We start from the raw sequence: 14,689 nt of genomic DNA on the forward strand, positions 1-14,689 counted from the left end.
AATGATTTTTTTTTTCTTCCCCTGCTTCTTGCTTTACTTTCTGAAATTGGCTTTTAGTTTAAATAGAATTTTGTTAAGATTTACATCTCCAAAGAGTAAGAATAATAGACCTTATAGTTGGGTGGTGTTTCATAGTTTGTGAAGTGTTTCCTCCTGCTTGGTCAGGTTTCTTCTTTATGCAGCACTGTATGGAATTGGGCATGTTAGTTCCATTTTAGAGAAGATGAATGAGGCCCTGAGGATTGAGTGCTATGCCCAAGCCACAGGCTACTCAGTGGTTTCCATGTCCTGCCCCTCTGGGATACCTGTTGCTTCTTCTCTGTCCCCTCCATCCCTACATGTGAACCCAGGAGGAAATGACTGTTCTAGTGGCTTGGCAGGTCACTCAGGAACTTTCCCCACTCTTTATGCCTGGTTCCAGCTACACCCATTGTCCAGGATTCAGATGACCCTGACCTTTCTCCTCTCTACCTCTGACTCTCTGTTCGGGGTGGATGACATGGACCACCAAGCATTCTGCCATTTAACTGGGGCTTCTACTCCCATCATACCCACATTGGGGGCTGCAGGTGACACTGAGCAACTCCCTGAAGCCTCTTCTCAGGCTCACTTTTTCTGCTCCCTTCCTGGAATGCCTTCATCAGGTAGCTACTTCCACCTGGTGATGCTGTCTGGCCTCTCCTGTGAGAGGAGGGATTTACGTGGAAGAACCCTTGACAGTCCAGAGACATAGAATCCCTGCTAAGGCAGAGAGCAGGGTGGGAACTCATCTCCCACATCACTTCTTACAATTTAATTAATGTGTGTTGTAGGTCAGTAAAGTGGTGCACTGGGTAGGGCTGTGAGGGTCTGATGAATCTCTGTGCCCAGAAGTGGCATTTTGAATGGCCTTCTAGAAACCCTGCACCAGTCAGATGAACTCAGGCTGCCCACGCTGCCAGAGTGGCACAGTACACGTGTCAAGGATATACTTGGGTCAAGACTGCAGCCTAGGATCTGTCGTGCTTTAACTTCTACCTGATTTTGTGTGTGTGTGTGTGTGTGTGTGTGTGTGTGTGTGTGTGTGTGTGTGTTGCTGGGAATTGAACCTAGGGCCTTGTGCATGTGAGGCAAACACTCTACCAACTGAACTATATCCCCAGTCCTCCCCCCACTTATGTATTTTAACCAGAGGTTTAAAACCTGCCTGTTGTCTGGAAGAAAAGGAACTGGTCCAAGTGTTGAGAAAGAATTTTTCCTTGCCTTTTTAGAATCCATAGAAGTGAAAGAGTAGTGGACTTCCAACAATGAGGCTGTCAGTTGAGGGTGTTTATGGTGACCTCATATAAGGAACAGCGAGTGTCTCCCTTCCCCTTGCCTGGCTAGTGCTGGCAGTACTGTGCCACATCTATTGCTGGTCCTTGCTGACAGGTGCAGTGGGAGTACTGCCTTTTCTTTCATATTTGGGTTGGAGTCTGTTATGAGAAACTAAAAACTTCCATGCCAAAAGCCAGAGAAGGGCCGAGAATTTATCTGCAGTGGTCTCAGTAAGTACTTACCTGTCTGTCCAGTCTAGGCCTCTGCTCTGTGGAGGTCAGCTGAACAGTCACAGTCTCAGTCTAATAAATTCCTGCACCAGCAGCTGCCTGCACTATTCCAGCATATGCTGTTATTTCTGATATCATTGAGGTTACATCATAAAATCATATTTGGTCATTCAAATGTGCCCTGTAACCTCACAGTGATATTACTAAAGGCGGGTTATAAAAGGTAAGTGAAATGGGGTGTGATTTCATTTCCTGTTAGAGGTCTGTACTCTTCCTGCTCCCCTCAGTTGTGCATGTGCTAACAACCAGTTCTTCCCGCCACCCTGCCAAAAGAAGCCCTCCTGTTAAGTATTTGCAGATTTCCATGGTGTCAAGACGCTACCACCATCACTTTTAAGCTATCAGCATGAAGTCAGGGGTGGTGGAGGTGGGCACAGATGTACATAGAGCCCAGCACCAGCAGTCACTGTGCTGTCAGATTGTTCTAGAAATAATCCAGTGTGCTTCTGGATTTGGGGTGGGAGTGAGACTTGTTAAACCTCTCCTTGTTTAATCTCCCCACCATGCCATTGATGGGGATTCCAGATAGTTCTTGAACACCTGGTGTGTTCTTGCCTTTAGGAAGCACACATTCCAGAGAGAGAAAGCAGTCATTAGGCAACTGATGATGAAATTATTTAAAAGTCTAAGGAGTGATATAAAGGGTATTTTTTTTCTGGTTCAGTTCCTCTTTTCAGATTCTGCTCAGAGCCAAATGCAATAATTTAAGAGGACGTTAGGACCACAGATCCTCATCCAGGAAAGAATCCTGCAGATCATTTGCTTGTGGGTTTCTCTATCTTCTGCAAATAAGGAAATAGCCCAGGAGTTGGAGGTCTGGGTGGGCTTGCTGGTTTCCAGAACCACTGCAAAGATTCGGGGATCTCCAGGCCCCTGAGGAGAGGAGCAAAAGAAAGTCATTAGTAACCAACTGTTCATAGCCTCAGCTAGACTGAATAGCTTTGCAGGTGGCCCCAGGGTTCTGTGGAGAGGCCTCAGGCCTCTACTAATAGTTACAGTGTAGTTGACAGAGTAAGCAGGGGCCTCACCCAAAGTGAGGTCAGGTGGGCTCTGTAGAATGAGGCAGGACACTCAGATTGGACAGTGCTCCTCACTGCATTGGGCAAGGGCCACCTGCAGGATCCCTTGAGGAGCTTATAAACATATTTCTGAGGGGCCAGCCTGGAAGGTACATGTTCAGCCAGCCCCAGGTAATCAGATGCAATTCCTCTGGAAACTGCTAAGGAAGGTTCTTCACCCTTCCCCTGGAGTGGGGGTGGGAGGGAATGTGGAAAAGCATCCCTTAGAGTGTAATTCCTTGGGAACACTTAGATGGCAGAGCATTCCATGAAAGTTAAGTTCTAGGTCACAAAAATCATTACATTGGCTTTAATATAATTAGGGGATTTTCTTTGTGCTCATGTTTGCTCCCCACTGAATCTCTCAGTCTCATTCTCATTTTGCACATGAAGGTAGACTGCTTTAGCCAGAAATTGTAAAGATCTGCAGTTCTTTACTTTGTGGTAAACTGTAGAAGACAGTTTAAAGAGGCAATTCTCTTATTTCAATGTACTTGTAGGAAGCTTTTCACAGTTTTTATCCAGTTTCCTTCTAGTTTGCAGAAGTGAGCTTCTTTTCCCTAAGCTGAAGTCTTCCAGAGCCAGTGTGCTTCTGGGTTTGGGGTGAGAGTGAGACTTCTAAAACCTCTTTCCACAAATTTTGAACTTAAAGCAAACAATATTTTGCTCATAGTGACTGCTGAGTGAGCAGTGAAGTGCAAGGGGTTGACCATGTCTTCAGGTGTGCGCTATGCAAGGCTCCAGGCCCCAGAACCCACTGCAGATGAGCATCACATGTATGGTCTTTAGGAACTGTGTTTTTTCTCCCTGGTGCCAGCTCAATGCCTGCTAGTTTGGGGTGTTAGCAGTCTGCAGCACCAGTGCTGGATTATATGAATATGGATTTTCTTGGGAACATTTTTAATCCGAATGGTCCATTCTCTGCCTAGTGGCCTGCCTCGCCCTCCATATCTGGTCTATGTCAGGAATGTGAAAAGTTGTGGTGTTTTAAAAATTCTGACATCAGAATCCCTTTCATTTAAAATTGTTGAATAGCCCAAAGAGTTTTTGTTTATATGAACAATTCCTGTCCATATTTACTACATTAGAAATTAAAACTGACAAAGTTTAAAAATACTTGTATATTTATTTTAAAATAACTATAATAAACTCATAAATGTATTATGGAAATGACTTTTCAAAAAAGGTAAGAAGACTGATGTTTTACAGTTAAGTGTCTTGCATATCTGATTTAAATAGAATCAGCTGGATTATCATATTTGCTTTATTCTCTCTGTTGTGGTTATGTTATTTCAAGTCCACCAAAAAACAAACAAACAAAAAAACCTACCGACTCCTCAGATCTGTAATTAGAAAACAGAAGGGTGACCCCTGAAAGGGAGACCCTCAACCCCCACCCAGGGCCTTTAGACTGACCACAGTTGTGAACTGTTGACCTCTAAGAAGGTAAGATAGGAATAGAATACAATGTAGAACATGGACTGCACCACAGAGTCAGATAGACAGTCATTCTTCAGTCAGTCAGGAGCTGAAGGCCAAGCTCAGGGCTCTTCCCCTACCTAGTGTGGACCGGAGCACCCATCTTACTGTGCTGAGTACAGCACTCTATGACTGAAAATTGCATTTAGAATCTCATGGAACACACTGGGAACCTTTTTCTAGCTTGATAAGTTTCTGGCATAAAGAAAATCAATTACACTTTCTAAGACTCTGCAACATGGATGACTTGACTGGTTTGAGTAGTAACTAAAGATGGGAAAGGCTAGGGTTCACAGGTATTCAGTGAATCTAGGAGGTGATAATGTTTATTATTATTACCTGGAATTTATAGTAGCTTTCTAACAGGGTCGATTGCCAGTGTCTCATTGGGGGGTGGCTATTCCTGCCCAGGAGAATGTAAGCCACCTTAAAACTTAAAAGTCTCAAATAATTAGTAAATAACAAAACACAAATATTCAGAAATATATTTACAAACACAAAGACCTTGATAGATCTTGTCCACATGGGCTCTGGAACTAGACAAAGAGAAGATGGCTCTGGTGTTTTATTTAACAGGGTACATCAAAGGCAGGGATAAGGTTTCAGGGGCTGAGTCTTGCTTCGAGATGTCTAGTAGTCGGCAGGTTGATTGGCAACTTCTCAGGTCACACCTATCTCAGGTGCGTCTGGAATCTTTAGCAGAGTTTGAGTGGTAAGTTCACCGGCATCAGGTAGTCAGTCGCTGTGGTGGGTGCCTTGGGAAGTTCCCACTGCCACTTATCCCCTCACTAGGCTACTATGAGCAACAGTCTGCACACAGCCCACAGATGGCACATGACAGCTTTCTTTTCTGCACAATTGAATTTCAAATTTTGTGAAAATCAGTTATTGAGCTGAAACTTTCCTTTGCCTCTGGAAGTACATTAGTAAAATTTCCAGGCTCATGTGGAACATTATAGTTAATAAAGTAATATAGGGTCACTCTTCTACCTTGAATGTAAATTATTTTGCATTAGTACTTCAGAACTGTGGTATACATACCTCTTTTTTTCTCTGTCTTGCTTGGAAGTGGGGTCTTGAGAATGTGTGTGGTATATATCTGCCAGATATGTGTCTTGCTGTTCTGCTTATGTTAAAGAAGCGGAGGCCAAGGTTCAGAGAACTAAATAGTCTATTCAGAGCTGTATGTGCCAGAGGTGGGAGGTGGGTGGGCAGGGTTCCAGACTAGTAGAGTAGAACATTTGTTCTGTGAGCACTGGGGAGAATTTCATTACTTTCTAGCAGCAGAGTAACATAGACAAGGAGTATCTAGGAAAGAATTTGTTGGGGAGATGTAGAGCCAGAAAGAATTGACTACAGAACAGGAAAGACGTGACGTTGTCATACTCTTCAGTCACCTTCAGACCAGCCCATCTGGATGGATTAACCGCTTTCTCAAGAAGCTGAAGAAAACACATAAATTTAGCTCCTTCCTCTGCTGAGACCAAATAACTATAAATAACATGTGGCCAGATGCACCTCTATTGACCTGACCTGTGTTCAAGCGCGCCTGTAAATATCCTATCTTAGCCAGGAGCTTTTATTTTTTTTAACTCTCTTCTGGAAGGCAACTCTTGGGTGAAAGGAAACACCCTCTGCCCGGCAGCCTGTTGGGGGACATGCCTGTGGTTTGGAGTACATAAATGTGCGTACGATGAGACGCATTTGCCAGCAGAGTTCATGTGGTCTTGGAAAGGTTGACTGGGGGACCTGTAACAAGAGAGTAGGATGGGGGCTCAAGAAACCAGGACTACCATGTTCCTCTTGAGAATGGAAGTTCAATGGTTTTCTTTTTGTTTTCTGTTGAAATGTAGACATTTGCAGGACCAAAGATCATTCTGATTTTTTTCACCTGAATCACCACCAAAAAAAATAAAAAGCTTGATTTATTGCTGATTTTTTAGTTGCAAACATTATTCCAGAAACAACTAGCTGACCTTGTTCAGAGAGCAGAGGTGGTGTTAAAGGCTGATTTATGTTATGATCCAGCTTCTAAAGATTGTTACTTTAATCTGAAGCACATTGCATTTCTGGCTCAGTAATCTTTCTTTTTCATTATAATTTCTCTGTATTCTTTTCCCAGGGCGAACCTTTCCAACACATCCGTACTTCTCTGCCCAGCTTGGAGCAGGGCAGCTGTCACTTTACAACATTTTGAAGGCCTACTCACTTCTAGACCAGGAAGTAGGATACTGCCAAGGCCTCAGCTTTGTGGCAGGCATTTTGCTTCTTCATATGAGTGAGGAAGAGGCGTTTAAAATGCTCAAGTTTTTGATGTTTGACATGGGACTGCGGAAGCAATATCGGCCAGACATGATAATTTTACAGGTATAGAACATTCCTTATGTCTTTAATAATAAAAACAAATGCTAAAAATTTGTGTTGTCCCTCTCATGTAAACCTAGGGAGCCTTTCTAACACCTGTTAACCTTCTAATAGTCGAGATTGCTGATAGCTTTTTCTGTGTGAGACATTGTTCCTTGTGCTCTGTAGACTTGCACGATGACCTATAGGAAGATACTATTAATTGGCTCATTTTGTTGATAGGAAAACTGAGGCTCAAAACAGTCACATCTTTGGGCCAGGTCACACAGCTAACAAGTAGCAGAGCTGGTCTCTGCCTCTGAGACCTGCTTCCCAACCCTGTCATCCAGGGTTCAGCTCACATGCCACGTCCTGGGAGAAGCTCATCCTGATCACTGTATGCTGTGACCTCCCTCTTGCACCCCAGCACACTGTCACTATCAGCCTCCTCATTTCTTTGGCAAAACATCTTCGCTGCCAGAAATTATCTTTTTTTGTTCATTTGCTCGTTGACCTGTTTTCTGGCTTTGCTTGGCGTGTGAGCGTCATGGGAGGGGAGGTTGTGATAGTGTTGAAGCTGTGTCTCTAGTTACAACAGTGGTGCCCAGGATGGAGTGGGCGTAGGCAGTATCTACTAAACGAACAGGTCTGTTGAAGGAGGCCAGACAGAGCAGCATGTCCACACGCCGGGCACTGCCCTCCACATTTCAGAGTGAGGAAGAGCACTGGATCCTCCTTCGGGAATATATCTAACTGTTGCTTAAAATGTTGGAACTTGTGTTTATATGTTCATTTCCCAGCAGAGTTCTGTAAATTTCAGAGCCTTAGAAAGTATCATTAGAGCCAAGGACTTTGAGAATCCAAAATTACATGAAGATTATTCTGCCTCGACCTGTGAATATGAACCACATGAACACGAATCTCGTAGAGGGATTGTTCCGTCCACTAAAATATTTGACCCACAAAGCACTTTCCACACATTGTCAGGTTCTTCCTCCGTTCCCTTCATTATCTTTAATGTAGAGGCATCTGTCATCAAAGAGTGGAATTTTTAAATTTCCTATAATTCAGCTTAACATACAAATCTTTCAGGGGCCAGTGGCCTCAGTTGATTAGACTTTGGCTGATGTTTAAGAGAAGTTTATTTTTTAGGCCTCTGAAAGTGGTTTTATTTTTCCCCATTTGGGGTAGTACATACCCAGCTTGGAGCATCTCAGTTGGATTCTGACCCTCTTTAAAGGTTATTGTTTCCTTAGGCCAGGCCATGGATTTGCTGGGCTGGCTAAAAAACCCCTGAGAGACATGGGGCTGCTGGGAACTGGAGTGAGCTTCCTGCCAGAATCGTAACATTCTTTGAGGAAGGACATCTTGACTTTGGAGTCGAACTTTAATTGGAAAAAGTTATTCACCTTAAGAAAAATACTTAACTTCCTGTATGATCTTGCCTGGGATCTATGTATTCCATATGTTATAAATCTAAAAATTACACTTGTCCTGCCTTTTGTGAGTTCACAGGGAACTGACTGAGTGAACATGTATGGTAGACGTCTCTGGAATCGTGACATGCCCTCAGTTTATTCTCAGCAGAGAGACTGGCCTTTTATTTCTAATTCACCTGCATCTGAGTTTCTCAAAGAATATGTATTCATATAAGAATTTTTGAAATGCTAGCACAAGGCAGATGTTGAGATTCCCTTAGCCAAGGGACAGAGAGGACAGTAAAAAGAGAGTGTTAGGGTACTTAACACTAGTGTCCTGGGCCTATTCCCAGCCAGTGCCTCTTGCACCGTGGTCCCCCAGGAAGCACTGTTGAAGGAGTTAATAGCTGAGGTCAGTGACTGCCTCAGCCAAAAGAAAGGTTAAAGTGCCATGATTCCCTTAGGCGTGAGGATGGGAAAGTTGGGGTACACAGCCCATCTTGGATTCCCAGCACCTGTGGGCATCTGTCCCTGCAGATCCAGATGTACCAGCTGTCGCGGCTTCTCCACGACTACCACAGAGACCTCTATGATCACCTGGAGGAGCACGAGATCGGCCCCAGTCTCTACGCTGCACCCTGGTTCCTCACCGTGTTCGCCTCGCAGTTCCCACTGGGCTTCGTAGCCAGAGTCTTTGGTAAGCATTCTCCTGTGGGGCAAGAAGCGTTTCTTGTCACTTAATCCTGGATCTGCTTAATTTTGTAACTGTGCCACTCATTAGGAGCAGGGTATCACTGACAGTCTGAGTTTAGTGAGGGTTGGTTTGGGGACTCCTGCATCCTGGATTTCCAGAAGCTTCCCTAGCTGTCTCTACCTTGAGAGTTCAGTCAGATTCCCCTCACAGCCCGATGTCTGTCCCTAAGGGAGTCCTGATAGGGCAGACTTGGCCAGGAGCCCTGTCTTCAGCCTCTCTGCCCCCCGCCTCTGGCCTGGTACTCTTTCTAGGTTCCTTTTCTGTGTCCTCCTTCCCTTCTTTGCTCTCGCTGCCTCTAGCTCTTCTTTTCTCTAGTTACTTTGGAAGACCTCTCCATCAGGATCTGAGACAGCTCTGTGGGTGACTCTCTCCTCTTCTACCCTGACACCTCTCACACTCACAGCTATGCCCTGCCGTGACCTTAGGTTGTCTGTGGGCCACACCTACCCTTTTCTTGATTTTACTCTTTGAGAAACATGGGAGTTCAAGGGTAAAGTCTCACAGTCTCCTTGAGATAAGCAGGGACAAGGGCCATCCTTTTTGCATATCGGGAACCTGGTGAAATACCATGAGCACAATCAATTCCTGTACGACTTATTTTCCCCAATTTAAAATGAAACTAACATTTTTGACAATTCAGGTTATATTCACTTATTTTTTTTATTGTGAAGGAAATGTCCTTTATGGAAAGTCATTTGATAGTTTAAAAACATGTAATCTTATACTTTCAAAGATTTATTTATAGAATCAAAGAACATCTTAAAGGGAATGTAGAGAAACACTGATATTACTATTCTAGGTGGATTTTGTAAATTTTACATATTATGTTAAAAAGCCAGGTATGGTGACGTACCCTATAATCCCAGCTCCTTGGGAGGCTGAGGCAGGAGGATTCCAAGTTCAAGACCAACGTGGGTAATTTAGTGAGACCCTGTATCAATAATAAAATAAAAAGTGTTAATAGCTTGGTGGTAGAGTGCTTGCCTAGCACACACAAAACCCTGGGTTCCATCCCTAGTATTGGGGGGAAAAAATTACAGATATTAGATCTCTAGCTGTGGCCTTCAGTTTTTCTTGTGTTTTTTTTTTTTTTCTTTTTTTACTTTGGATAAATTTAAAAAAATACATCAACCCACCTTACTTATAGTTTCTCATAATTCTGTTTTTTAAAAATGTATTTATTCTAATTAGGTATACATGACAGCAGAAAGCATTTTTATTCATTGTACACAATTGCAGCACAACTTTGGTTGGACACAATGTAGCGTCACACCATATGTGCAGTCATACTTGCACCTGCGGTAATGATGTCCATAATTCTGTTTTTCATACAAGGTCACAAAGAGGACTCAAGATTGAGGGAGAGAGGAGAGAATGCCATTTGTTAGTTTGAAAATAGCCCAGGCACTGAATTCCATGGCTTGGGAAGAAAGTCCTCCCCAGGGAGCTGGGCTGACCACCAGCTGGAGCTGGAGGAACTGCATGGTGGCCACTGAGTCACCCCTGCCTGTGGACCACTGCTGGAGCTTCTGCCTGCAGGGAGTTCTGGGCTCTGGGGGAAAGTCTTTCCTTAGGCTGCATAAGTGGGCAAAAGACATGAAAAAAGAAGCAAAGAGCCCTTCTGTTGTGGAATAATTTAGAGCTCTGTGAAGCTCCTTCTAGAAATAAGTTCATAAATAAAAGCTGAGGAGGATGTTTTTCTCTGTGAGGCAGTGGTGGGTTTTGGAGTTTCTTATGCAGTATAAAGGTGCCAGTGTTGCCTACTGGATTAAGTGGGTTCCTGTCTGGCTGATTGAGGGCGCCAGGGATTAGAGGCAGCCATGGGAGCTCAAGGAAGCCCTGTGCTGTGACGTCACTCTGCAGTCTCTACTGGATGTTTTCACATAGTCCTTATAGCCTTCAGGACTTGAACAATTTAGTTGGTTCCACTGAAAAGATGTTTTTTAAAAACCATTTCTAAATACAGTTTTGGTGACTTTAACCCTGTTTGTTGAGCCCCAGGTGGAAGGTAGCTTAGTTTTAAATTCTGAAGCCTGCCATCCAGACTCTCATCTTTTTTGGCCTGGGGCCCATTTTATTATAAGCCTTTAAGCCTGGATAAACCCTAAAAACAAACGGACCTTTGTTGACTGTTCGCTGTTTTATACATCAGTAAAAGATTCTCCACTTGCATCAGCATAGCTCATGTGTGAATTATAGGTCACTTCAAATTAAGGAAATCAAGGATTTGCTATCTGAAGGGCAGCTACCAACAGTATGTGTGCCTCAGCCATGCTTAGAAGTCACACTGGTTAGCTGTCATCCTGCCTGGTGCCACACCGCTCTCCTCTATGTGTTTCTGGTTGAAGGTTAGCAGGACCTTGGGGAAAATGCTTATTCTGTTCACCTTCTAACCACATCTTCCTGTAGGGAAGAAAAATCCAGAAAATAGGAGCTGCTTGCTCCTACTGGTAGAGGAGGCTGCAGTGTTGGGCTCCTAGTGTTTTCCTCTAGGATGTCCTGCCAAGGAGATGACGAGGTGGTGGGGCATGAAACTGAGGGTTTTGCATAAGCCACCTGTAATGCAATGCAGGCTTTAGTGAAGTTTTAGGACAAAAATAGACTGGGAAAACAAGTATGTCTGTATGACCAGGAAACCGTCTGGCCATTCAGGCAATGTCATGCAGTGACAATGAAGTGAGTTTTTAAAAATCTGTACAGTAAGCTGGGTGTGGTGGTGCATGCCTCGTAGGTGGTAATCCCATCTTCTCGGGACGCTGAGGCAGGAAGATAGGAAGTTCAAGGCCAATATGGGCAATTTGTTGAGACCCTGTCTCAAAATTAAAAAAAAAAAAAGAGTTGGATATGTAGCTCAGTGGTAGAGCTCCCCTGGGTTCATTCCTCAGTACCCAAATGACAGAAGGAACGAATCTGTACAGTTGTTGTCAGCCTTCCTGACAGTTGTTGTCAGCTCCCCATCTGCTCCTGATAGGAATGTGCCACAACCAGAAGGCCACAGGCTCCTGAGAGAAAGTCAAGGAGAGGGGTTAGCCTGGACAGAGACAGGTGGCTGAGAAAGAGAATACCACGTGAGTTCACAGAGGAAGATTTCACTTTGAGATCACAGGATTGTAAGTAGAGGTCCTGTACGCTGGAACATGGGAACAGGACTGTTGCAGCATCTCTAAAGGGAAGTAGCTAGTGGAATTCTCAGCGAATAATGTGGGAAGTTGTGGAGTCAGCCTGATTTAATATTCCCTCAACTTCCTGTGTGTTTCTAGGAGGCTTGAAAAACCTGAGAGGAAAGGGAAGGGACAGGAGGAAAGTCCTATGGAGAGGGATGGACTGCAGGTTGTGCCTGGGCTGCTGCAGTGCCGCTGGATGCCTCCGGCAGTTCTCTGCATACAGTGGTTTCCAGTGAGGACTTCAGTGCACCTTTCCCAGGACATTACTGGTTTAAAAAAATCCAGCATGCAAATGGATATGGATATGGATTGGAAGCCATACAAAACTAAAATACTTGGGGTGAAGCAGTGGGGGATTATAGTAACTTATTTTACAGCCATTAAAAAATAATCTTTAATTTCTAAAATTTCTAGAGGGGGGAAGTACTGATTATGTAAATATAGAGTCTCTCCCAAATGCTGTCAGATAGATATAAAAAAAAATTTTTTTTTAGTTGTAGATGGGCATAATTTTATTTATTTATTTTATTTATTTTTATATGGTGCTGAGGATTAAACCCAGTGCCTCACACATGCTAGGCAATTGCTCTACCACTGAGCCACAGTTGTAGCCCCTGTCAGATAAGATTTAGGAGGCCAATTGTCCCATGCCAGTTGAGGGGGGTCTTCCTTCAACCCTTTCAGCATGTTCTTTCATCAGGTACCCAAATGAAGTTCTTGTTTAAGACCTACCCAGTCTACCAGAAGCTTCTGGGCTGAGGTGGGCACTGGGAGCAGGAGGTGTGGGAGGTGTGAATGGAGCATTCACTCGACTGGCAGTGAGTGTTTGAGAGCCTGCTGGCAGGAGCCAGTAGGCCCCATAAAAGGCACCTTTTCTCTCTTAAGCTAAGGAGCTCTTGCCGGGATGAGACCCAGAACCTAGATGTCATTAGCGTCACCTTCTTGCCAAGGCACTGACCCATTCAGAGCAGAGGTAAAGTGGGCAGTCGCGGAAGGCTTTACATGCCTTGACCAGAGTGGGAGTGGAAGGCCTTGATGAGCTGGCTGTGCACCCCACAGTCTGCCCCACACAGCCAGTGTTCTTCCCCCTACCAAAGTCCTCAGTCCCCTGCACAGGAGGAGCTTCTCTCACACCTTCCCCACCTACACCCTGCTCAGGATGTTACTGCCTGACTTCTCACCTAGCAGTTCCCACTGGCTCTTCAAGCACTCACCTTCCTTGGTCTTTCCCGGTTCGTTATTCTCATAGCACCCTGGCTACCAAGCCAGCATGCATTGGTGTCTCTGCAGTTCTTCTTTGTGCTTTTGTTCATGGCTAAATCCTCAGTGCCTGATAGCAACTAATGCTTAAGTTAAATTAGAAGAAACTACTCAGGAAGAGTGCTCCAGAAGGTCTTGAGTAATATAGGAAAGAACCTTTCCATTTTATTCCATTAAATGCAAACAGACCCAATAAAATACACATAACCAGGGTTATTTTTTTAACAAACCAATAAAAAGACAAACACACAAACACTTCTCCAAATTTCCTTTCATTTTCTTCATACAATCCAAAAAAGTCCTAGTTTAGAATTGTAAGAAGCACTGTCTTAAGTCATTGTGAAAACCAAGATTCTAAGGATATGAAAGTCAGAAGACCTGTTGCTGACCTCAGAATCACCTGTCTGGATTGTATATTTGATCATGCTCTTGAAAGCTCCCAGTAATTATCTCCGTTGGCTTAGATGTGGTGATAGTGCACCTAATTTTAAAGTACAGTTTTAAGGTACATGTTCCTCAGAGACTAAAGATGCCAAGCCATAAGAAATCATTGATTTGACAATGAAATCCTTTCCCCACGATCCTTACAAAAAAGGTCAATTTTTATTCTGAAAGAGAAATTTTTGTAAAGCTATAAAATGTTCATATATTAAAAGGAAGTTGTACTAGCTTAACCACTAAACTTCAAATCTAATTTGTCATTTTGTTTTTAGCAATATCATTTCTGTTTAAAAATGCATTTTGTAGTACTATTATAGATCTTTTTATTTTATTTCCTGTAGTGGTGAATTACATAAATAGACCATATTTTTAATAAACATATTTGCTGGAATATTCTTCCATGGCACTGCCTCATTATGGATCGTACTTCCCTGAAGAAGTTTAGGTTTTCAAAGATCCCATCGGTTCTCTAATTGTCTTCGCAGCCTGGACAGCCAGCCCTGCATAAGAAAACCAGGGATCTGGCATCCCTTCCCATCCTGGGGCCACCCAGGACCGTCAACAGCTGGGATGTTAGTGAAAGCTGTGTGGTACCCATGCCGATCAGCCATGGCAGGCTGATCTCAGGACTGCCGTCACCTAGCATAGGACCTGTCCCAGCTAGCACCAGCTCCAGTTGTGGTTAGGGCTTTGTGAAGTCACAGCATCTCAAGGGCTAACCTGATAGGTTCCCAGGCCCCTTGTTTCTGCTTTTTGCACTTTGGAGACTGCTCCGAGTTCCCCACAGGCAGAGCAGCAGTCAGCCTTTGCTTTGCTGCTGCTTAATGGCTTTTACATGTTATCAGACCAAACCTGGAAAGGTGGCCTAGCAGGGACTCTCTCACCTCTTTTTTTTCCCTCAGTTTTCTTGAATTGACATTTACAACTGCTTCATTCTTTCCATTAGCCTGTAGCCAAAAAGCAAAAGAAGGAAAAAAAAAAAAAAGAAAGAAATTCACTCTTGCCTCTGATTTTACTTCTACTCGTGTCTTTAAAATTGTATATTTTTTCTTATGTTTATTATTCTAGATATTAGATAACTGGCCTGAGTTTAGACACTTAATTACTAGTTGCTATGGCTATGCTTTAACCCCAGGACATTTGCTTCTCTTTGTCCAGTGGAGTCACTTCTCCAAGAAAGGAGGAG

The 14,689-nt window shown here is 43.7% G+C and overlaps 1 protein-coding gene across 5 annotated transcripts in view; it reads left to right on the forward strand.

The window, feature by feature from the left end:
* The window catches only part of Tbc1d1 (TBC1 domain family member 1), a 220,853-nt gene that overhangs the window by 191,768 nt on the left and 14,396 nt on the right, over positions 1–14,689 (forward strand). For all 5 annotated transcript variants that reach the window (XM_046447077.2, XM_046447305.2, XM_046447393.2 and 2 more), the window contains 2 exons: positions 6,246–6,490; positions 8,422–8,581. In XM_046447077.2, coding sequence (XP_046303033.1) covers positions 6,246–6,490; positions 8,422–8,581 — 405 coding nt within the window. The remainder of the gene's footprint in view (positions 1–6,245; positions 6,491–8,421; positions 8,582–14,689) is intronic.

The sequence above is a fragment of the Marmota monax genome, unplaced genomic scaffold (assembly GCF_021218885.2).
Source record: "Marmota monax isolate L192 unplaced genomic scaffold, Marmota_monax_Labrador192_F-V1.1 WCK01_AAM20220418_F8-fsc00025, whole genome shotgun sequence".
Taxonomy (NCBI): domain Eukaryota; kingdom Metazoa; phylum Chordata; class Mammalia; order Rodentia; family Sciuridae; genus Marmota; species Marmota monax.